At 43.1% G+C, this 24,816-nt stretch overlaps 1 protein-coding gene across 14 annotated transcripts in view; it reads right to left on the bottom strand.

Annotated features, from left to right (window-relative positions):
• The window catches only part of MAP4 (microtubule associated protein 4), a 165,265-nt gene that overhangs the window by 33,688 nt on the left and 106,761 nt on the right, over positions 1-24,816 (bottom strand). For 10 of the 14 annotated variants that reach the window (XM_074844479.1, XM_074844549.1, XM_074844575.1 and 7 more), the window contains 5 exons: positions 24,508-24,648; positions 21,922-22,752; positions 20,703-20,846; positions 19,719-19,889; positions 14,229-18,590 (listed from right to left, as the gene is read on the bottom strand). In XM_074844479.1, the coding sequence (XP_074700580.1) occupies positions 14,229-18,590; positions 19,719-19,889; positions 20,703-20,846; positions 21,922-22,752; positions 24,508-24,648 (5,649 nt within the window). The remainder of the gene's footprint in view (positions 1-14,228; positions 18,591-19,718; positions 19,890-20,702; positions 20,847-21,921; positions 22,753-24,507; positions 24,649-24,816) is intronic. The other 4 variants (XM_074844490.1, XM_074844510.1, XM_074844519.1 and 1 more) reach the window with 4 other exon arrangements.

Genomic DNA, 24,816 nt, shown 5'->3' with positions numbered 1-24,816 from the left:
AGTCTCAGATTCTGTATTTATCTAGACCATAAAGTGTTCTGCTGCAAAAAGCCCTGCTCGGGATTCAGAAGTTACGTTGGATCGCACACCTTGTGTATGGATTTATAAAGAAATGAGAGTCAGAAAACCAAGACAATTTTTCTAACGCATACACTAAGATGCTGAGTATCAGAGAGGTGACCGTCCCGGCCGAGCGTGAGCCAGAGCCTGGAATTCCTGGTATTTCCGAGCAGAAAATATTTCAAGTTGGAAGAAATTCAATGAGAAAAGGCAGAAGGTAAAGGCAGTGCTGAATGACACCACTTATCCAAGTGATACCATTGGAGGTGGCATATTAGGTACGTGCAATAAATCACACACAGCTTATACACAACACGAACATGAATCAAATCTGTTGTTCGGTGCAGGAAACAATGCGACCACTTGTTTCGGTGAGAATCTGCTGTTGAAATAAGGGACCAGAACAAGTTCTGCAGCTCAGCTCTGATCAGGACTAATCTGCAGCCAGGATCTCCTTGCTTAAAATACCAGTCATGGGTACGTGAGAGATTTGAAGAGGTATGTCTTTTTGACAGTTTTTAGAATAAAATTAAACTAAATGTGCCATCACACTAACACTCAGCTACCTGCAAGAAATAAATATTTTATGTACAATTCTAGGTCATCTTAAGAAAAACAGAAATAGCAGATGTTTAGCAAAAAACCCCACAACCCTGGCAGAAGGAAGCCTGGCAACCAATGAAGTCTACTTTTGGCAGAAATTCTGAGAGATGCCATTCAAATTATTAGAATCAGGTTGGACAATTCTTTCAAGAATTCTTAGGATGAAAAAATGTGCAAGTGACACAAGTTGTTGCCCCAAATGTGAGCACTAAATTCAGTATGAACAGATAGACCAAGCAGAAAAATAGAGGAATTACAAAGAGAAGGAAAAAACATATTTCTGTCACATAAAATAGATATGTTGGCTGTTTTGGACACACTGCCTTGTGACTGGAAGGGCACCTGCAAGGTGAATGCCGAGACTGAAGCAGGAGAAGTTGATAAGGATAGAATGGGTAATTTAGCCATGAATAAAATGCAAAGGACAGATTTAGAATCAGTTCCATACTTACAGCCAAGACTGCTTGCTTGGTTATTTTTATTATAACAACCGCCTCTCTGCTTATTAACAGGGGAGAGGAAGCAAAAGCTCATCACAAAGTTTGAAAGCATTTCAGAAACATCTGATGAATTTTCGTCTGTTTTCTCTTGCATTCCAGAAATTCTTTCTAAACTCCACATACATAAAGCAAAGCATAAACTCCACATACGTAAAGCAAAGGAAACGTTTTATTGCATCTACTGCTATGTTTTCTTCCAGGAGAGAATAAACCCAGAGTTTATTTCTTACCAACGCATTGTACGCAACAGAACAAAACCAACCTAACCTAACCAGCTGTTAATTTTGGGGAAGAGAGTAAAAGAAGTTACAACTCTATTGTATTCTTGTCCAGGAAAGCCCATGAGCTGTCTGCTCACTCAGTTATTACTGTATCAGTTCACACTCAGACCTATGGTTATAAGGACCGTAAACTAGCTTTTAGAATAAAGATTGCAAGAGCACAGAATTTTAAACCCAAGTGCTTAAAAAGAAAGCTTGGTAATCCGAATTAGCCATCTGCAAAAAGCAACCCAACCAGAAGGCTCTGCGCCTGCCTGGCTTTCAGTGACCTTTACACGACTGATGCTCAACCCCTCCGGGGAAAACATGTCGATGCACTTTAGATTATGTTTTAAATATTTTTTGGATTTCAAGATCCCACAGATCTGTGTTTTGAAACGGTTGCCTCTTCAGCTCAACAGAATTGGCCAGCCTACCCAAACCCGGTTTCCTCGTTGTCCAAAATACGAACCTCCTTGCTAATTAGCCTCATAAACTTCAGTCGCAGGCAGATGCCAGCAAACCCCACCACCCCAGAAATCCTGACCTGAAAGGTGTGCACAAAAACAGTACTTTTTTTTTCCTGTTCCACATCTGTTGCCAACATCCCTTTTACTCATGTCATGTTTAAGTTGTCAAGAAGTCTGACGACCCTTTTGTGTTTAAATACAAAATTGAGTACAGGTAAACATTGCAGCTGCACAGGTCCTGCTTGTGCCCAGGAAAACACATCTCCAGGCATCCCCTCCGGCCGTGGCTCGCTTGCTGCATCGCTCTGGCGACTCTCAGCAGGAATGCTGATGACTCCTGCCTGCATGAAAGGACTTGACATCTTTGTTCAGGCTCCGAAGGACCCACGTCTGCAATCTGTGACGCACTGCCACCAAAACTGACACTACTTCATCTCACGGCTGACAGAGTTATTTAAAATCTGTGCACCAAGTAGACCGTAAGGAACAAGGTAACACTGAGATAACGGGAAGGAAAGAAGAGAAGACATGTTGGCACTTCGGAGCAGGGAGGTTTGTATTGGCAAAACCTCGTTCTACAGATCTCTGACCACGAGTCTTGGAAATTGAAGCATCCTAGATAACTTATTAGAGAAAAGTAAAACTTTAGAGACAAAATATGATTCTGCTGAAAGTGATTACTGGCAGCTGGAAGAAGGACCGGTGATGAGAGCCTGGCGCTGGCAGGCAGGAGCCGACTGACCGACCATTGGGTGTCACTCACACACCGCAGAACCAGCGAAGGTAACTCCAATCTGGCAGTTATCACAGCACACCACCTTGCCCAGAGACTGCCTTTCCACGCTCATTGCTGTGGAGAGCTCAGCTTATCAACCCCAATAAAGCATTTTGGAGCTCTACCTGGGCAGCGCATCCCTCTACCCACCTGCATGTTACTCTCCCCTCTCACACCAGGGTATTATAATTTCAAGTTCTATATTAGTCCTCTGAAGGTTCAGCAAACCAGCTGGCTACAGCCATCGGATGCAAAAATTCTCATGCAAGTCTTTTGTCTTTATTCCCTGACATATTTTCTTTCCTCTTCCCATGCCAAGCTCTCGTTAACACGGGTGACAGACAAAGCACACAGACCATCCTCGCACCTAAAATCTGGGAAAAAAGCGGGTTTATTCCTGGCTGAAGCTGGCAAGGGCGACAGAGATGTTGTTCCAGAATGAAGAACAAAGATTAACTACTCTTCTCACAGATTTTAAATCCGGGAAGACTGACCTCATACATCACAGCACTATCAAAACAACAAAACACCACTAAAATAAAACAAGCTGCTATTGACACTTAGCAATGGGAAAGGCTCCATTGTGACTGGGGTTTTGGGAAAGAGGTTACAGAAAGTAGTGGGGAAATTCCACTTGGAATTTCAGCACTGAAAACAGTTAGGAAGAGCTTAACTACATAAATCGTTCTACCCATTCACTCTTGCTGGCCCCCTGAAAGAGAAATACCAAAAGGTGCTAAAAAGCTTAACAGAAAAGCACAGTCCGCAGATCTTTTCCACACAGATTGAAAGGTTTTAACTTTGATAATGCCCTCACTCTAACAATACAGCTCGAAAATCAGAAGGGTACCTATGCTCGCAAGAGGGAGTGGCAAGAGGGTACTGAAGAGACACCTATTACCAGCAAGGATACTACAGATTTCAAAATCTGTTAGTCAGGTTTAGGATCCCAGCAAGGAATTCATGGCTGGTGCTGCAACAGATGCTGTGGAACCAGCCAGGCAATTACTTTTTCACATTTTTCCTTCATTTCCATCTATCCAAAAATACATCCTTTGTTCTAACTACCGGAACCCAAACCATGTTGGTCTTTCCAGGTGTACCGAGCCACCCACCCTCTGCCTGCAGCCTGTAAAGTCACTTAGCTGCTTCCTAGCTACGGTCTGCTTGCTCCCCAAGGGAGGTAAAAATTAGCAACATACCATCACGTGGTAAGTCTCCTTGCTTGGGAGAGGGAGAGCTCTGCACATCGCTGACCTCAATTCCTTTTCTTTCCAGCGGAGCAGTTTTGCTGGATTCCATCTCGGTGCATTTGCTTTTCGGAGAATCAACCCCAGCAGCTCCATCGGTGGCATTTCTCTTCTCCCTCTTCACCGCCGCCTCCTCCCTCTCTTTGTCCTGGCCGCTGATTTCAGGGATTTGCTCCAGCTTGCTGTGGTACAAGCTCGGGCTGCCCAGCTCTTTCTTGACCAAGTTGCTGCCGCTGTTCCACTCCTCTCTCTTCTTGGCAGCCGGCTCCTCTTCCAGGAGGGACGGATGCTCCTTCACCACCAGGCTGGGCAGCCCCGCGTGGCTCTGCTCAGGACCCAAGCTGCAGACAGATGTTTGCTCTTCTGACACGGTCATTGACCTTTTCATCGGAGCGCCCGGCTTTCTGGCTGTGGGGCTCGAGCACTGGGTCAGGCTGCTACTAGGAGAGAGCAGACCAGTAGCGACGTCTTCTCTAAGCACCGGCTCAGGGTATTTATCAGCCAGGTTAAGGGTTAGGGGCACCGACAAGTGAGAGCACTCTGACATTGCACGCCTCATTGCCTTCCTTTGGTGGGCAGCCCTGTTCAGAAAATTGCCGTCGTCCACACAGCCCAGCTTGTCTTCCATCTCTTCCTCCATTTCAGTGGTATTATTAAAGTAACTACTTTTGGAGTCATCTTGTGCGAGCTCTATGGTGGTAGTCGGAGGTTCTGGCTTAGGTGCCGCTGGGGAAGAAGAAAATCCACTCTGCACATAGTTGTCATTAACCACCCCAATTACACAATAGCTGGGGGCTCCATCTTTTTTCACAGTTGCTTCTTTAGACCCCGAATCGTTAGGCAGGACAGGGTGGAAATTTGGATTCCAGACACTGATTTCCTGTTCCTTCATGTATTTGCTGGGATCGCTCTCCGACACAGACAGATTGGGCACGTTTGGGTCTGGCTGGCATTTGGTCTCCATTCCAGCCTTACCGGCTGCTTTTTCCTGATCGGTGATGGCTTCATTTTTACCCAGCCCGGGACCGGGTTTTTCAGCTCCTGCCTGTCCCACGTGAAAATCCGTAGTCTTAGGGTTTGCAAAGTTCCCTTCTGCAGAAGGAAACGTTTCAGAAATCAAAGACCAGCTCTCAAGGTGACCCGCAGCTGCCTGGTATTTTTTGCCTTGCACCTCAATTTCTCTTTTGTCTTTCTGAGCTATTTTTAGCTCTTTGTCTAGTTTTCCTTCAAAGAAGCAGAGCTTGTCCTCATCCGTGAAACCAGCATTCTTAACGAGCCCATCATTCATCGGTCCCCCTGAGTTTACATTCAAGCCAATCTCATTAAGCTTCCCCTCAGTCCTCTGCCATTCGAACTCAGTTTTGCCGAAGTCTTTCGGGGACTCCATGCAGTGGAAGGCTTCCGAGAAGCTCTCCGTGTTCTTGTTTTTGCACAGCTGGCTGTATTCGGAGAGCGATGCGGGCTGCTTGTTCGAGAGAGACATCTCCGATCGCTTTGCTTCCTCCCGTGGCTGTAACACCAGCTCCGAGCGAGCTGAGCTCGCAGGCTGCTGGCGCCGGTGACGACACACCATGCCCCCTGTATTCATGACAAAACTCCTTCCTCCCCACCCCCTGCCTGCTGCACGCCTTCATTTACTGGATTCAGCCACTAGTTCAAACGAAAACGGCAGGTTTTATTCTTTTGTAAAATAATAAAATAAAATAAAATCAAGAGGAATACACTTCTGTAACAGAAATACCCATCTCTGGCTAGACACTAGTGGAGGTTTAATCACTTTAGTGAAATGATTTTTCTGTGAGCAGCATTTCTTTGATAGTTACACCGTTTGGGAAATATTGCCATCTCCTTTTTCTCTGTTCAACCTTATTATGGTCAATCATTTATAAGTATTAAGTCCTGCTGATGAACCACTCTTAAGAATACCTAGGAACTAAGGTCAGCGATTTTCCTCCCCTTAAACAAGAACAAAACAAGCCCAGCCCTAAACATTACAGCAGAGAATGACCTCTTTCAGCACAAGGGCTTTGTTTTCAGTGAATTTTAATATGTTCTTCTGGAGTCAACAGTGATCACAAGTGTTGCTGTAATGAGGATTACACGATTCACAAACCACATCGCTCACACAAGCAAGTGGACAAAGCTGCAAAGGATGAAATGGGACAAGTTAGGAGAGATTTTGTAGTCTTAAATACTGTAAACTTGATTTTTAAATACTTTTTTTAAAAAAATGTGAACGTATCTTACAATATTTTCGAGCTGTGTTTTTTCTATTTCACTTAATTTACACCTAGCATCGCACATTTTGCACTGATCTATTCAAACCCAGTCTCAGTACGTATGAAGTGCACTACTCGGCCATCCTGCAAAGCCTCTCTATCCAGCATCCTTGACAAGGCTTTTCTAATGGCCATTCCAGATTTTTGGGAATCAGACACTGTTTCCCTGGTTAAACTGGGAGCCTACCCAAGAGGGCTGAAGATCGCTTCTAGCCACTCAGCCACCAGTATATGGATTGCTACTATTGCATTAGCACCAAACTGCAGAGCTGTCCTTTTTCCTTAAGTGCCTGGTACAGCTTAATCCTTGACTAAGGCAAATTTTCTTCTTTGAACCAGGGTTACAATACTTCACAGACATGGACTGTTACAGACATCAATCCACTTCAGTCCAGGAGAAAATTTTGTCCTTATAGCTGATGCAATAAAAGGACTCCCTGCTATAGTTTAACTGAGCATAAATGTATTTTTACACCCAGAGACTGCAAGCTACACTACGCCCCCTGAATTTAACCTGCTGCTGAGAAATGCTACAATCCACACATTTATCTACTTGTATTTAAGCTTTGGATTTAAGACACTGCTATATTTAAAAACAATGACTAAGGAACTGTAAGTTATATGAATCTTTCATGACACCCTCTAATTAACCAGAATAGTTCCACCCACAAGCTTCACTTCTCCAAAGGCCTCAACAATTTTTCTGTACTTTAAAATATTCATAGGTATCTTGCTAGTGGAAAAATGGGACCTGAGCTCAAGGCTTGCATTCTCTGTCATAACTGATGTAGGACTGATGTTTGCAAGCACTTGCTCACTCAAAGTATTTAGTGTGCTCCCCAAAACAGCAGACCTTGAAGTCATCTAATCCCACATAATTACTGTTATTCCTCTATTGCTCTGTCAATTACAAACCAAGATTTTTGCAGCAAATCTCAATCCATTAGAAGTCACTTAATGCACATCACCAGGAGCAAGGGCAAGTTTGTAAAGCTACCTGAAACCACCTAGTAGGTCTTTATTTGATTTTATTCTTTTTTTAAATGCAAACAGCTACCACTTATAATAGATAGAGGAGTAAACCCATATTGATTTAGGGGCTGGTACTTCAGAGTCCAGTGTCACGGAAGAGATGTGCATCACTGGAAAGAAAAGCCTGACTCATAATGTCAATATACAGCCAGAAACAATCACCACTGCTGTTTAATTTAATATTTTTTTTTAATGTAGGAAATGAACCATATTCAATACCTGGGATACTCAGAGGCAGGAGAATGCTTAGCTATGAAAAATCTCTAAACTCATCTAATATTTAGTCTCTCAGGACATTAATGGAGGTAATGTAGAGTTCATACACTGAGAGCTTTTCAACAGCTTCATCCTGCCCATAGCATATGGTTTCCAGATACCCATTCTCATTTCCAGTGCCCCAGCCTCTACCTTCTCCTAAATGCAATTTTTCCTTGAAATTTATTAATATTCTGCCTCTGAAGTTACGCCATCATCGTTACGCTAAGCGTTCAGCAAGACCAGAAATCACCAACGTTCACAACTGATGACCAGCAGTCCTGACACTGGAGCTTTAGTGCCAGTTCTTCCTTTAGAATCCTTCTTAGAATCCTTAAATTTTCTAAAGAATTATAAGAGAAACTACTCAATGAAGAGAAGGAGGAAAGGGTGGGAGGCTGTTCAGAAAACAGGAGTTGGACAGATTTTCAAACACAACTCAAGTGAGGAAGGGCCCATGCTAAAGAGGAGTTGGGTTAGGAGAGTAAGTCAGAGATTTCCTAAAGGAAGCCCATCCACTGCTTTCACCCTTAGTTCAACTTTGAGAAAGATTTCATACTCTTCAAATATCAAATTTGGGGTTTCACAATCCTTTTGCCTCTCCACTATCTTTCTTTGTGAGACTGTGTCAGATAATGGCAGGGGAATAGTTATAAGCACTTGCGCGTCCAGCTTCTGGATGTGGAGATTCACCCACTGCCTGGAGCTTCTCGCAACCTCCCAGCGGCAAGACTTTCACAGGGAGGAAGGTTATAGTTTGCCTCTTCACATCCTCTTATCATCGTTAAATCCTGTCTTTTCTTACAGGTACAGTTAACACAAATAAGCCTGTCAGGGAAGCTGAGCACACACAGCACATACTTCAGTACCAACATTAAACACATCTCCAATCATTTATCTGAGCTGCTTAGCTGTATTTTGATGCTCATATCGTACCTCAGAACATGAGCGCTTTCCAAGGGAAGACATACCCATGTGCTGAAGAAACTGCAAAGGGTCCCTACCCACTTCACTGGGCTTTCCCAGGTGAAACACAGCTGCCCAGGCTGAGATGGTGCCAGTGACCAGAGCAGACCAAGATCACTACATCAGCACGTCACCACTTAATACCCAATCTGCAAGCTTCCAGCCTCAGCAGATGAATCAGCCTAGTGTTTCTATTTTTGTTTCACTCCCGAAGCTATTACTTATCCCTTCTAATGGCTTTGCTTTTTTTTTTTTTTTTTTTTTTTTTTAAATCTAACACAATCGTTTCTGTGCAGTCCTTTGCACTGGTTTCTAAGGCAACATCACTTTTCAGGATGATGAGCTACTCCTTGCCAGCATCGTCAACTAATGTGATCTCTGATTAAGTGTTATTACCAATAACAGCCAGCAATCAGACTGACCAGAACCGTCAAGGACACACTCTGTCTATAAAAGCCAAGACCATAAAACTGCAATTTACACACTCAAGTCATCTGTATGTTCACACACACACCCCCCTTGTGCTGCTCAGCCAAACGCTCTCTGTAAAACAAGCAGCAACACACGAAGCCTGAAGTCTGACACTACCCGCTGAACTCGCATGCTTCATTTCTTCTCACAGTCTGGAAGCAGCCAGGCTAAAGGGGAAAATGGTGAACTGGAATATTCAGTGTTCTGGCCATCATAACTCCACACTACAAGATTAACATTTAAAAGGTGGGGAGCCATTCAATATTTAAACACAGTCTTGTGTTTTATAGGACAGGACATTGACAGATCAAATCCCACTTACTTTCAAATTTACATATAATACATTAAAAATCCGAGTGATCAGCCAAAACCAGAATTAAGAGTGTTTCCAACTCAAAATATTACCAGTTGTTGTAAGAGTAGTTGATAGAGGAAACCAAAAAGAGGCAAAGCAAAGTCAACTGAATGATACACAAGCAGTGAACTAGCAACATCAGCAAGGAAAGGTGAGGCTTGAAATTCAGATATCCCCTGAAAGTTAAACAGCACCACTAAGGAAATGTGTTTAACATTCTTAATCTGGCAGAATTTACAAGCAGAAGTATATTTGTTTTGCTCCCAGCTTTTCTTGAAAATCAGAGTGTCAAGGATGAGCAGTAATATAAAATAAAGGAAGGAAACAAAGCTGAGGAAGTCCTAGCCAAAGACTAGGGGGTACCAGCTTAAAATAAGAGTTGCTGCATGAGACTGTCCAGCTAGAGAAAAAGCCAGTATTGACAGAACACAGTACAAAACCAACTATTAAAAAACAGATGGGCATATGAAGTCAGTTATAACTGCTTTGAGCAACCCTTAAAAGAACATGTTCAGAGCTGTGCACTGATCCAACAGAAGACAAACAGGCCTCTAAACACAGCAAGCTACAGATCTGCAAAAATGTCCTCTCAGCTCAACTCACCTTTTCATTACTGACAGAACTAATACCTCAACGAAACTTTCTCTTAAAGTAGAATCAAATACAAACCCACAAGTGCAAAGATTTAGGGGGAAAGCAGATAATAGCAAAGTTCTCTTGCTGCTTCATAAATACATTTAATACTGACATGAGAATTGACTGGGGACATCATTTGGTTTTCACTTCTCTCACACACCTAACTGGGATAATTAACAGGTCTTAATTAATGAACAGGCCGCAATACGATGTTATTCTGACTGTTTCAAAAGCATTATTAAAGTAGCACTGTTATTATGAGGTCCTTGTCCACGACTGCATTTGCAGGATGATTTCAGGTAAGATGGATGGATACAGTCCACCGCCCCATCGCGTTCACGTAGCTGATTAGCTCATATTAGACAAACCCAATCGCAGTTCGAGGTCCCACAGGAGAATTACAGACATGATATGAATGAAAGGTTACCGTGGAAATGCTAAACCAACTTAACATTAGAATGACACCAGTATAATGTAAACCAGTCAGGAAAAGAAAATATTTAGCGAGAAGGCTTCATTGTGACTGTAAAAGAAAAGCAAACACTGTAATTAAGTGGGGATGGCATTTCTTGCTTTTAAATGTATCTTATTTACACACAAGGGATTTAGAGCTGTCATATTGAGAAATATGTACTGTATTACATACGGCAATTGTGCCAATGGGCTGCAAAGACAGCTTGTCATCAGCTCCGCCGAAAGGACGGGCACTGGAAGGATGCCCACAGAAGGCAGCAGCAGAGATTGCGATGGAAGCTTTTGAGGAAAGAGGGAAACTAAGCGTCAGATGACCGCTTCAACAGGCCCCTCCAATCCATGTTGGGGAGAATAATTCAGAAGCATAACTGTCTAGACCACAACGTCGTTATGAAATAAGCTCTTTATTCTGCCAGCACCGAAGCCCACAGCATTAAGTGCTGGAGCATCACTACAATAGACATACACAAAGATGCCCCTTTCCTGAAGAGCTTACTCAAATCAGAAAACCTAAGAAGATACAAAACCCAAAACACTGAAACAAATTTATTTCTTTTTTAAAAAAGGACTATTCTTTAAAGGCAGATTGGAGGAAAAAAAATAAATCTTTTGAAAGTCTCAGTGTTGAAATACAGCTTGAGGAGTAAAGGGAAGAGGGACGGCTGAAATCCACGCTGGATGACTGAAAACCTTCCATCATTTCCTCCGTTAACCATTCCCCAACATCAGATCCCCAGCCCTGCTTCAGCCAGGACACCTGCTCGGAAGTACAGATTTTAGAACACTGCTTTTTTATACATAATTCCCAATTTTAGCCTTAATTCAATACAAGAGGTAACATAAAGGCTCAGTCACATTTTAAAGGCCGATAATGTCTGAGGTGTTTTGGTTATCATCTCAGCTGCCTCCTGACATTAAAAGGTATAAAATAATTTTCCAGAAGAATCTGGGGCAGTTCTTACAATGGCAACAGCAAAAATGAGAAGCTGAAATAAATCCAAAAGATAGATAAGGGATTAAATTCAAATTACATGAACAGTCTTACATCCAATGTTTTCTAACTTTAAGCTGCAAAGTCAAAATTAGAAAAAAAAAAATTACAGAAGTTTGCAGGCCTAGTTTATAAAAGATACATACAACTTTCGTCAGTGAGAGAAATCTGCAGCATCACAGTTGCCATGACTCCCAAGGGAGCTGCATCGCAAAGCTGGTACCTATTTTAGCAGTACATGCTGAGGAGCTGATGCATTCAGGAAAGCCATCCTGTTATTCTAGAACACACAGTGTAAGACACGGGGGCCTGGCTAAAGAGATTTTAGTTACTAAACTTTAGCAGAAGATCCTCCAAAATATCTACATGCCTTATTCTGATAGATCACTGACTGCCAACAGGGGAAAGAAAAATAGCTTATATGGGCAGATACTAGGTGTTGCGAAGTCCGAGCTCACAGTCCAGCCTGACAGATACAGATGAAGTGTTGGCCAAGTTCTAGTGACAGGTTAAAATATAAAACCTTTGAGCAGTCAATTGTTATCTTAATGGGAGGATGAACAGGCACGAGGAGGGTACGTACAGTCCATGGCCCCATCAGCTTACTGAGAATCTGGACTCAAATAACGATCTCCTGGATCCCTGCAGCTCCTTCCTCTGTCCAGTGAACAAGGACACTCATGTTCACGGTCTCGAATTTTGACCCAGCGCTGAGGGATCTGGTGGAGTTGGGAACGGTCAGGGTGAGGTTCATGGTTGGGCTGGAGGAGCTTCAAGGGCTTTTCCAACCCAGAGGACTCTGTGATTCTGTGCATCTCAACACCTCTCCCTTCACTGATTTCTGCTTTTAACTTGTGTTCAGCTGATGCATGAATTCACTGTTTCACCCTCGAATCCAGCCTAAGGCACTTCCACACCACTTGTGCCAACTTAGGGATTCAGTCTGGGTTTTGCTGGCGTTTTGCGACTCACTGAACAGTTGCTTTGTTATGAGTTGGGCAGTGGATGGAAAAAGAGACAAGATTCGGTAACATATCTGGATGGCAAAGTAAATCTGCTTCCCTGCTCCTCCGCTGCTAAGAGCTCGGCTTAGGCTTTGTCACTCAGCCCAGATGTTGTGCGGTCACCATGAGACTGCCCGAAGCCATGCCAGGGGCTGGGGCTGCTGCCAGCGCTCCTCAGCAGCCCGGCACCTGACAGCATTTGGATTTAAACTGCTGTAGGAACATGTCAACCAACATCTCCAAAACAAGCTCAGTCATTCAGAGCTTCTCTTACAAAAAACACCCCTGACTCTATGAAGTGCTGAAAGGATGAAAGCAACTGAATATTATTAAAGTCCTGTGCAAACTTAGGTCAGGCCAACTTACAGATGCAAACTACGTACCAATTTACTCACACACTGAGGTGCTACTCTGAGCCAGGAATCCGTCAACTCTGGATTTACCTGTGTAAAACATTCAGGAAGAGCTTTTCTTTTTTGCTTGGATCTGCTACTAAAATTCTGCTCCCTTGAATACAGCAGTTAGCAAAGGAAAATAAAGACTTCTAGCAGACAATTGAAAGGCTTTAAAGAAATGTTTTTTAAAAAGATGCTGCCTTTAGCTTCCCCTTTATTTTGTAGCATCATGCACCAAAGAACATTACTTCTGCAGGCACAAGTTCATGCAGAGAACACCACTTTCACTAAAATAGAAGTACTTCAGGTTATGCAACACTCATTAAAATTACAAAACCTCTCAAAAACCTGACCAGCATGTTAAGGCGCACTTGAGCTCTGTTTGTTAAGTTAGTGGCTGCATCATGCAAACTGGCAGCAAGGAACTCCACAGAAACAGGAACAAACTTCCATGCCTGATGACAAGGCAAAAACTAAGAGTGCCTAAGGGCAGGGATAAACTTCCCCAGCCCATCTCAGCAGACTGGAATTCACAGAGAAGATGCCAATTCTTTCGGAGGAAGGTTTAGAATGAACAGAAGTACAAGAATGTTTTTTATTTAATCTTTATCCATACTACATTCTCCATTTCAAAATTCCTATGGAAGTCATTAAATTCTATGAAATGAATTCCATCTCATTTCCTATGAGCACAGCCTATCAACAACAGCCAGGGTAAACAGTCCAAAATGCTTACTAGTCCATCCATAGTCTCAACAGAGAGATAAAGTCTTAAAATCTCCATCAGTCCCGCTATTGTTTTGTTACAACTCCGCTTTAGTAAATATTATTATTGTAGAAGAAAGCACGTTTTGTAAATGTAGCTGTTCAAAGTAGCTTAAGATAACTTGCCAAGTTATCTTAAGATTGACCAATTGCAGGAGGAAATGTAGATGGTTGCAGTTAGCCTGAGGTAGGATTAAACCCAAACCCTGCAACAGGACAGCGATGGAGAACATTTCCTACCACAGCAATACTCCGTTCCCTGCCCGCCAGTGGCATACAGTGCTATTTAGTATCGCGATGATTCACCGTGGCACCCCAGATGAAGGTCACTTTCAGTCTCAGATGACAAGAAGCTAATGTGACTTAGCACCAGAAAGTGTAATTTTACTTAAATATTCTATAGTATGTACGTAAAATTAAATCTGAATGAATTAAAAAAAAAAATAATCAAGAGTTCTGGAACTTAGACCAAGCTGTCAATCCTTCGAACTCTGGGAATTAGCACTGTGAGACAGGCAAGCAGAACCAACAGCCTTTTCAGATCAGCCAAAAAACCAGTCATGCCACACTCGCTTGTGCCACATAGGATTAACGATTACGTACTCATGCCAACGCACTGACAAATAGCAAGGTCTTGCACGCAAGCTGTCTGGATTACTGCTGCTAGTTCGAATCGCAAACACACACCTTTTTCTTGCCTCTGCTGGCTCATACCAGTGGGTTTCAGCTGCCTTTGTTTCTCTCTGTCTGGAGCGGCAGACCTGGCTGGCAGAGTTGGCACCCCTCTTGACTTCGTGGGCCTCATGTAGCCTTTTATCTGTTCTGCTGCTTTAGCTCGCTCTTTCTTTGCCTCCTTCACAGCTTTTTGTTCACATTCTTCTCCTTTTTCTTTAGCTGTGTCTTCAGGTTTATCTACTGCAGACTTCAACGCGGGGGCATCCTTCAGGTGAGCTTCCCCACCGTGAGCAGCATCCTCTTCTGCAGGCTGAGAATGACCTTTATTCTTATCTTTAGGACTTATTTTGGTTGTTTGGGCAGCTGTCAGATTTAAACCAGCAGCCTCCTCAGCCGCTTTATTGTCCAGACTGCCCGGGTGCTTCAGTGAGTGCTGCTCACCCTTCTTGCCTCCATCCAGCTCAGCCTCTTCAGCTCTATTCTCCATCAATGCTTCTGCCACACCCTGCGAGGCGGCTGCTTCTGCTTTGCTCTCTCGTATCGCCCCACGTTCTGGGGAAATGCACCCAGCGTCCTTCTCTCCAGAAGAGATGGTTGCTTCTAGTTTCTCTATCCCTTTGGCACCTACAGAGGCTGGTCTATCTTTTGCATCTGCCACCTTCCGAGGAAGGCCTGAGGAAGTGTTGTCGGTGGTGTGCTTTTTGTCAGTGGTTCTTATTTCTTTATCATCCACTTTTGCCACAGGAGAAGGGTGAACTTTGTCCTTTGACTTAATGTCCTGTTTAATGGAATGATCCAAAGGAAGTGGTTTACCTACCTCACCACCATCCCAGGAACCAGCCTCTTTGGCTTTACCATCTTTCTTTGAAACCTCTTTTGCAGGCTCTTTGTCCTGCAGATCGATTGGCTGCTCGCAAGATTTCTGCATCTGTATCTCCTTCTCAGCACCAGGTGCAGGCTCTTTGCTGCTTTTCTCTGCTACTGCTTCAGGAGGAGGAAGCTCCTTACTTCTTGCACCCTCCTCTGTCTGCTTTGGGAAGCCAGAAGAAACATTGCCAGTGTTATCAGGGCCAGTTACTGCAGTCTGAGCAAGGGATTCGAAGTCGCTTCCTTTATTATTCCAAGGCATTTGAGGGCCAATAGGAAAGTTTTTAATATTTCTGTTTTCATCTACAAAATCCATGTCTTCCATTCTGTATTCCATCTCAGATCCCATAGGAGGCTGCACTTCACTCCTGTTTGGTTTTGTCTCTAGAAAAACAGGTTGCTCAGAGGCATTTTTAGCTTTTTTACTACTTCCATCATAACCCCTCTTTTTAGATCTATCAGTAGCTGTGGCCAGAGTGTGATCTGCCACTGCTGGATGCTCTAGGACAGGAAGTCCACCCCCGCTACTGCAAGGAGTGGGACTTTCTCCTTCAGATTTGTCAGTTATCTCCAGGTTATGAGGAGGAAACATCTCTGCACCTGCTTTATGCTCCAGAAGAAATGTCTGCTGCAAGTTAGCCTCCATCTTTTTGCATTTCTCTTTACTACTTGTGTGTGATTTTTCTGGCTCCAAAGGCATAGCAGAAGCTTGTACTTTAGTAGTATCAGTTAGGACACCTAGCACACTCACTAAAGTATTAGAATTGGCCTCTTTGCCTTTATCAAAAGACTGAGTTGGTTTAATATTTCCCACCTCGTCACCTACTGCAGGGGTGTTACCTGGACCCAGCACAACAGAGTGCTCAAGACTGTTTTCAGCCTTTTTGCCTTTCACATCTCTACCTTTTTTCTTAGGCTTGTCCACCACCAGTTCCCTGGTTGGACTGTGCACCACAGCTGAGTCCGTCCTGTGCTCTGGGAGAGGCTCGGATGTATCTAGTTCCTTACCTTTATTCCTGGGCCAAGTTTCTTTAGCGTTGACTATTTCTGGCTCTGATGTCTCTATTTTATGACCTGAAAGAATTGGCTGATTAGTGAAACTTCTAGTGCCACCCTGGACTTCAGGTTTTTCCAGCACCTCTTTGGTTATACCTGTCAGATTCTCCAGCAAAAGCTCTCTTTCAAAACCAGACACTTTATCTTTACCAAAGGTCCTTTCTTTTGTGCATTCAGCCACCTTCTCTTTGCATGGAAGATTGCTTGTTTCCACCCCAGCATCCTGGACAGCTGTCTGCCCCAAAGGACTTTTTTCATTTTTTTTTCTTTTCCCATCACTACACCTCTTTCTAAGTTTGTCTGCCACCAGTGTTGCATCAGAATTTATCACAACTGATTCACCCGCAGAAGTAGTTCCAGCCTCTTTGCCTTTATTAATTAAATTTACCTCTTTTGTTTTGCTGATCGTGTCAGCCATAGCAAGATGCTTTGCTTCCTCTTTCCTACTCTCCAGCAGGAATGGTTGGTCTAAAGCCCCCAAATCAGCTATTTCATTTTTTCCAACATATTCTTTAGGTTCCTCTTTTACCAGTTCAATTGGCCTTTGCATTTTAGTTATATCTGATGTATTCTCCTGAAAACACTCAGTAGTAACACAGCCCCTCCCTCTGCCTTTATCGCTAACACTGACTTCCTCAGTTTTATGAATTATGTCAGGAAAACTACTTGGGTTATTCTCAAGAAATGGCTGCTGGAAAAAACTTCTTTCACCTTTTTTACTTCTTCCATCGCTACCTCTTTTTTTTATCTTGTCAGCAGGGTAAGCATGTGCAATGCTTACTGATGGATGTCCTCTAGCAGTAAAACCTCTGCCTTTATCAGGGGAAGTTGTGTCTTTTATAGTCTCATCTGTCCTGACTCCATCAGTAAGTCTGCTTACATCCTCTGAAAGCATCATCTGCTCAGAGAAGCTTTTGATTTTTTTCACTCTCCCTTCACCACGCTTTTTTTTAGGTCTGTCCATCCCATGTGCAATATTGGGATCTTTTCTGGTCTGCTGCTCTAACGCAATAAATCCTTTTCCTCTGTTTTTATCAGGGGAATCTGCTACCATCATTCTGTCCACTGCTTCAGGAGAGGTGGGATGTTTGGTTGCATCAGACTCAGCCGACAGAAGAAATGGCTGCTCTGAAAAACCGTCTGCCTTCCTGTTTTGCAAAGCAGCAGCTTCCTCAGGTTTTGGTAAAACTAAAGGTGTAACAGGCATTTTAGTAGTATCTGTCGGGGTCTTCAGTCCTCCCTCTGAAGTACTAAAGTCAACGGCCACGCACTTATCGGAGGACACTGGTTCAGTTTCACCAGCTGCCTTTGGCTCATTCGGAAGCTTGTCCGACAGGGCCGCAGCCTCTACAAGAGCAGGCTGCGCGAAGGATTCGTTTTCAACCCCTTGGCTTTTTTCACAACTACCTCTTTTCTTTGCGGCTGCTTCTGGTGATCCACTGGAAGGCTGAAGCTCACGACAGACAGCGTCCCCGAATGCTTCACGCCTGGGAGATGCGCATTTAGCCTCCTTATCTTTATTGGAAAGGAGCAGTTCTGAAGGTTTGGTCTGTAAAGGAGTTTCTACTTTGATCGCTTCTGAAAGAGATGCCGTCAGGTCAGCACGTTTTGACTCCTTATACTCCCTCTTCTCGTTTTTATCGAGAAAATCTCTTTCCGTAGGCTTGGTTGGCCCCTTTGCTGTAACGGATTCCCCCACCTTCGTCTTGCTCACCTGCTCCAAGGGAACCTCTTTTCTTTTGCCTTTAGACTGCAGCATCAAACTGTCATCTCTCATTTCTTCTGTTTTCACGACATCCCCATTTTTTGCATCCAACACAGATTCTAACGGCACGCTGGGTTTGTGGGCCTGCTGTCCTGGTGCTGGCACCGAGAAGGCATTTTGCTCATCCAGGACATGACTTCTAGTTATTATTTTAGCATCCTTTGGCATATCTGAAGCTCTGCTTCCTGAGGCAACTGACTGCTCTTTGCAAGCTTCAGCAGGCATTATGGGACAGACATCTGGTTTTTGCAATTCAACAGCAAATGGAGAATTTCTAGGAGCTTTTGAGGCTGCTACATTTTCATCCCAGAACTCCATTGTTCTTGGCAGCTGGTTTCTCTTTTGTTTTGGTTTCTTTTTCTTTTTCTTCACAATGGCCAGAGAACCTTCCAAATCCCAGCTCTCCCTCGGTACATCTCTGCAGCTCTCCACAAACTCCGACCGCACACTGGATGGCTGCTCAGTTGCCTTTTTATGCGAAACCCTAGTGCGAGGGGATGTTCCAGCCACACATCCAAGCTCCCCTAGAGAATAGGGGTCTACTTTTGGGTCAGTACTCTTCTGTTGTGGGAGACCTATTAGACGTTCCTCTGGTACATCTCTAAGAGGCACTGGTGCAGGTTTTGCTCTGCCAAACCTGCGTTCACTTGATTTGTTAGCTTGCCTTATTTGTGCAGTAGGTAGACCTGGAATACAGGAAGCCTGCTCAAACATCAAAGCGACTATTTGCTTTATAAAAAAATAAACATACTATATATGTGATTTAAGTCATCTAAAACAGTCCATACAGTCATATATGCAGAATTTTCCAGCACTGATACCACACTAATTCTAAAGCCACCTCAGTAGGGCCGGGATAGACATTTACACGCAAAACCTATTTAAACTACTACCAATAAATACGTCAATGCTATTTAAAAATACATAATTCTTGATACATGCTCTTACCCCACCAAAAAGCAACAGTTCTTGTAAGGACATGTTATTGCTTTTTTAAAATGCATTAAGGATTCATTTTGTCTTAGCAATAGAAGATAACAGATACACTTTTTATATCTCTAGCTGGCATCCTTCCAAAATGTGAAAATAGAAGTTTAGTGGAAAGAGGAGACTAGGGAAGAGAGAAGGGACGTAATGGGGAAGGGGGAGTAAAAGCACCAAGTTTCCCCCAGCACCCACGGTGGAAGCAGCGGAAGGCAGAACCTCCATAACAGAAATCATTTGCTGTACTCCCTTACAGGCAGCGCTAGGTTTCCTTAGCTACAAGCCACTGATTTTAAAGAGAGCATCAGTCGTTTGTCAGTTAGCCCTGGCCCACAAATCAGCCTCCAGTCACAAGTGTAAGCAATAACAGCTCATTGGAGAGGCTGGGTTAGTGGAGCAGGAAAAAAATTACATTTTCCTTTGGTAATTACAAAACTCAATTTGGAAGGAGGTCTTCACTAGGAATATTGTAATAAGAATTAATGGTCCTTTTTAATACCAAAATAAAAAGCTAGCAGTAATGGCAAAAAGATGGTGAGCTTTTAAATTCCAGAGCAGGAAAGATATAAGCCAGTCCCATTGATAAAGCACTAGTAGCACCCGTATTTGGGCTTTTAGTCTGGTGTACATGGAGAGGAAAAGAGTATTTAAGAGGGCAGGGATTAGAGGCAAAGTGCAAGCAGAATCACCGATGAATGCAAAGAACCGCACAGCTGCTTGGTGCAAAAAAGATCTCTGCTTGCTCAAGTGGCAACGCACTCAGCAGGGAAAGGTGAATAGTTCACAGAGGATATTTCCATTCTAAAATTGAATTATTATTTATATTCTACCTGTGGGCTCTTGAAGGGCTTTTTCTTGGTGAGGTTCCGCATATTGGACATGGTTATGTTCAGCCTCTTCCTTCTGTTTCTCTGTAACAGTAACATCCACAGGAGTAACAGATTTTTCTGGAAGGAGGTCTTTATTTTCTAGTACAACAGCTTCTTTTGCTTCTACTGGAACTGAAATATGAAAAATTTGAACAGAATGCTTCAGTTCTTATAAATATAGGCAACCTGCAATTTAAAAGCAAGCCCTTGGAAAGGGTATAGGTTTCTTTTATTTTAAATAGGAATAAAGTATGTAAGATACGGTAGCCTGCTATGTATTATCTCCTCACAATCCCACTTTAAGCAGCAATTTTATATTTTGGCAGACATGCCAAGGTGGAGGTAAAACACGAAGCAGACTGTCTTGGGCTTTAAGCACAGGGTCAGGTTTTAGTTTTGTGGTTTGTTTTCTTTTCCCTCTTTGTAATCAACCAAATTCAGACTACACTAGCTTCCCACTGGAATGCAAATCCAGAATATACTCCATTATCAGTCTGGAGTCCCTGTCTAATGCTAATTATCTAGTATCATATATAGCTTTGAATATATTCAAGCAGACACTACAAAATTCCTAGCTACACACAATTATAACAAGTTTTAATTTGCAAGACATAATTACATTGCAGAACAGTTCTATATGTAATTAAATTTATTTCAGTTTTAAATAGAAATAAAAATTATGACAGACATTGGTATAGCAACAATGGATGAGGAAGAAAAAGACAAGTTATATGATGGTAATTTCAAATGTTAATACTACCATCTATTTGTTACAGTCCCCACGTTAGTGCACACTAACAACCGTCTTGAAATTAAACCTTTGCTGCTTTTTCCTTGATAGGGACAGGAGAACAGCATCTGTGAGAAAGCACTTAGGTGGTGGGGCAGAATTAGGCGACCGCAAAGTCCTGGCTCCAGTGGCATACTGCGGTTTGTGTCTCTCACCTGCTGGTTCTGAAAGGTGGTTCGTCTGCTCTGGAAGATGCTCTTCGTGGTGGCCGGGAGGCAGCCTGCTGTCTTCAGCTTTCTCTAAAAGATCAACACAAGCTTCTGGGACTTTTGATTCTTGTTCCACATTTGCATTTGCTTCTGCAGATGGAATGTAAAGAATAAAAATTCATATTATTTTTAATTCAGATCAGATTAAGCAAGACAAAAATCACTTCCTCACCTAATTCTTATCTTCCACAAGAAACTAAGGGTTTTCCTCACTTTCCAAACAGTGGTAATCTCCTTTTTAGGATCACTTTCTACCAGCTCTCCCCTCTTGAAAGCCTAAGCGTTCTGCTAAAGCATATCCTTCCTCTATTGTCTGCTATTTGCTTCTTCATTCACGCCCCTATGCCTCTCAGTTACTACATTCTACTAGGGGTTTTTTTTGTTAAAACTTTTCTCTTTTGGAATTTATTCCTATCATTAAAGAATATTAGAAGAAAGTATCTCATTCCAATTCCTTCTGCAATCAGTCCACATACACTGCCTCTGCCCAGTACCATTTGCTATATTTTGGCAGCAATTTTCTCTCCAAAAGGAAAGTGTCCTTGGAGAAATCTACGCAGCACAGAAAATCTATCGTCCACCACATGGAAAAAATGAAAATGCCCGCCTTGCCACTTTGACACCTATAGTCATTTCAAGGAAATGTCACAAAATTATCACCAAAGCCTGTCAGTCTATTCAGAAACCATTTCCAAGATAAGAACCTTTGTCTGAAAATACTGTGTCCTACAGGATCTGCAGAGATTTCAGTATAAGCCGAGGATGACAGTGATACAAAAGTAAGTACTAATAGGGATGAACTATCTCTGTGGCTGTCCTAAAAAACATACATCACTTCTAAGAATGCCAAGTAAAAAAAAAAAATCATTAAGATATTCTAGTTTTATATTTTATAAGTGAAAAATCCTTGTGAAGCACTTCCTCTGTCTGTATCTTGAGAGCAGAACTGAGCTCTGCTTAATGTTGTGCAAGGCATATCATAATCTTAACTGCTAAACAATTATGCTTTTTATTTGACAGTCTTACGACAATTGGGCATCGGTGTAGCCCTCACTGTGTGCTACCAGGAGTGCTGCTATTAGCGCTCTGCCAACTTACACGCCTTCTCACACCACGTGCCATGCTCTCGCAGGCCTGAACGAAGCCTTCAGGCACGCACGCTCACCTGCGGGAGGCTTGTCCAAGGGTGGCTTCTCTTGCTCAGGAGAAGACTCAGATGCCATCAGCTCTTCAGCTGCAGCAATCTTGGTGTCAGCTGCAGAGACAGACTTGGCTTCTGCAGAGGCAAACCCAGAATCCATGGCAGGAAGAGGCTTGGTTTCTGCTGCAGGGGCAAACCCTGAATCCACAGCATGGTGATGGTTGACTTCTGCTGCAGGGGCAAACCCTGAATCCACAGCATGGTGATGGTTGACTTCTGCTGCAGGGGCAAACCCTGAATCCACAGCATGGTGATGGTTGACTTCTGCTGCAGGGGTAAACTCTGCATCTGCTGCTGGGGCAAACTCAGAATCCATAGCATGATGAGATTCAGTATCTGCTGCCGGGGCAAATGCCAAATCCACAGCATGATGAGATTCAGTATCTGCTGCTGGGGCAAATGCCAAACCCACAGCATGGTGAGATTCAGTATCTGCTGCCGGGGCAAATGCCAAGCTCACAGGATGGTGATGTTCCACATCTGCTGCTGGGGCAAACCCTGCATCTTCTGCTGCGGCAAACTCCCAACCCATAGCATAATGGGACAGAGCATCTGCTGCTGGGGCGAAGCCAGTATCTGCCACTGGGGCAGATGCATCGTTGACCACATTTGGGGGCTTGGCTTCTGGTGCAGGAGCAAACCCAACATCCACAGCCTGAAGAGGGCTGGTTTCTGCTGTAGGTGCACATCCGGCATCCAGAGCTTGAGGAGGCTTGGTGTCTCCTGCAAGAACAGACCCAGCGTTTTCTGCAGAAACGGACATGACACCCAAGGCAGGAACACAGGCTGCATCTGCTACAGAAACACAGATCACAGAAATCAACAAAAAAATACAGAATGTAACTACCTGACAGTGGTTTTATGACTAGAGAAAAAGGGGGCTTTCACTCCCTGTCTGTCTGCTTGTCTTTCAGCATCACTTACCCCGCCTTACGCCAGTGCACTCAACTTGTGCTGGTCTTTATGAGACTCCTCAATGCACCCAACTGCTTTTCCTACTACAGCCTCGCGTGCCTTGTTTTGTATCCTTGACTACAGTGCTAGAGATCTGTCTGCTTCTAACACACATCAGCCAAGAGATGCATAGTTTTTGTTTAAAAACTACCTGCTGCTACATAGCTGGCAAGAGACCAGAGCTGCTGGATCCACCGCAAGCAACACATTCCAACAGAATATTTACAGGAATCACAATGAGGGTTTTTTTCTCTATATCAGGGAAAAGAAACTTTTGGTGTCACCTTTGTGAGCCCAGCTGTGTATTCCAAGAGCAGAAAAAGTCCTGAAACATTCCAGAGCCATACGCACTTCATTTTAAATATTGTTTATGCTGTTCGTGGGTGGTACGGTGCTGCAACTTGAGCAAAAGCACTGGCACTCTTGACACAAAAGACACTGCCGTCCAGTGAATCACCAACTGCCCTTTATTCTTTCATGCCCAACTTGGCCTTGTTCATTTTTTACATAATATCTACTACACACTGAGCTGTTTGTTTCAAAATAACACTTGTCAGTTCACAGCACAATCAAACCTCTGCATTTTAAGTTCATGTTTTCATAAAATCCCCTTAAAGGAGTTTTTTCAGTCAGTTTTAGTGTTTCAGCTGTCTAGAGGCAAATTTTTACAAATTACCAAAAGCCAGAAGCACTAGATTTCTCTTTGGCAGCTATTAATTTCAACAGCCCCAAGCACTACCCATACTCCGTGTAATGCAGCAGTGACCTGAACATCTCAGATATACTGCTGAGTATGTGTTAAAAAAAAAATACAATTTCTACTGATTGTTTGAGTCACATTTAACAATATCCCCCCCAAACAATGGAAAAGATAGTAAATCTTAAATTAGATACTTAAACTGAAAAAGGAAAGGAATTAGAGAAATGGAAAAAGTCCCTTTTAAAATAGCACTTCAGGATCCATTTAGATAAAATCAACATTCCAGTGAACCAAACCAGAAAGATCCACTAGGCATTAGACCTCATTTGGTTTTGCCTTTTTTTTTAGTGACATCATTATCCTCTCCAAAATAAAATTTAAAGATTGTGATTTTACAGAAGAATAAGACAGTAAAGAAATAGATATTAAAAGTAGTATGGATGCTCCCTGGTGAATCATGGAAAGTACTGGAATAAAGCATAAAGAAACTGGACAAAAACTCGTGCAAAATGTACCACGAGTCTGATGCTGTATATAAGCACCTTAAAAAATTCTGTTTTAAAGAGAGTCTTTAAAATGGACAGTTTTTAAGGTATTTATATATAGCATCAGACTCATGGTATAACCACGTTCTTGACACACCTTAACATTTTTCTGTTTTGAGAAAGTAAAGAGTTATTAAATCAGTTACTGGACTGTGACATTAGAGTTGAAAAGTCAAGTAGACTTGCTACTTCTCACCAACACAATTTAAGTGTCATAAGCTTTTAGCCACAACGGAATTTAACACCTTCCTGTGTTTCCTTCAGAAGAGGCAACCCCATGTCTTTCCACTATTACAGCTGCTCATGGAGGGTCTAAACCCAGCACCAATCTTTAGACTGGAGCAAGTTTACCTGATGCCACACCTTTTGGTCCATCAGTAGCTTCAGCCTCTCCTGGGGAAGCTGTTACTGCAGTAGGAGCGAAATCAGGAGCTGCTGCTGCAGGGCCTTCTGGCCAATTCAGCTTCGTTGCTTCAGTCACTGTGGGGGGCACTGGGCACACAAAACCAAGTTGGATTAAGCACTCAAAGACCACAGCAAACAGCCAGGATGTGACTCACCCTCTCAAGGTGCTGCCTGCAGCAGCAACCCTGAAGAGTAAGCTCCCCCACTTCAGCACCCTCGTCGGGTCAGACCAAAACAGAATTGGTTTTTATTGTC

Source organism: Strix aluco, chromosome 1, assembly GCF_031877795.1.
Source record: "Strix aluco isolate bStrAlu1 chromosome 1, bStrAlu1.hap1, whole genome shotgun sequence".
NCBI lineage: Eukaryota > Metazoa > Chordata > Aves > Strigiformes > Strigidae > Strix > Strix aluco.
The sequence above is the reverse complement of the archived record's forward strand: the minus strand, read 5'-3'. Positions and strand labels throughout refer to the sequence as shown.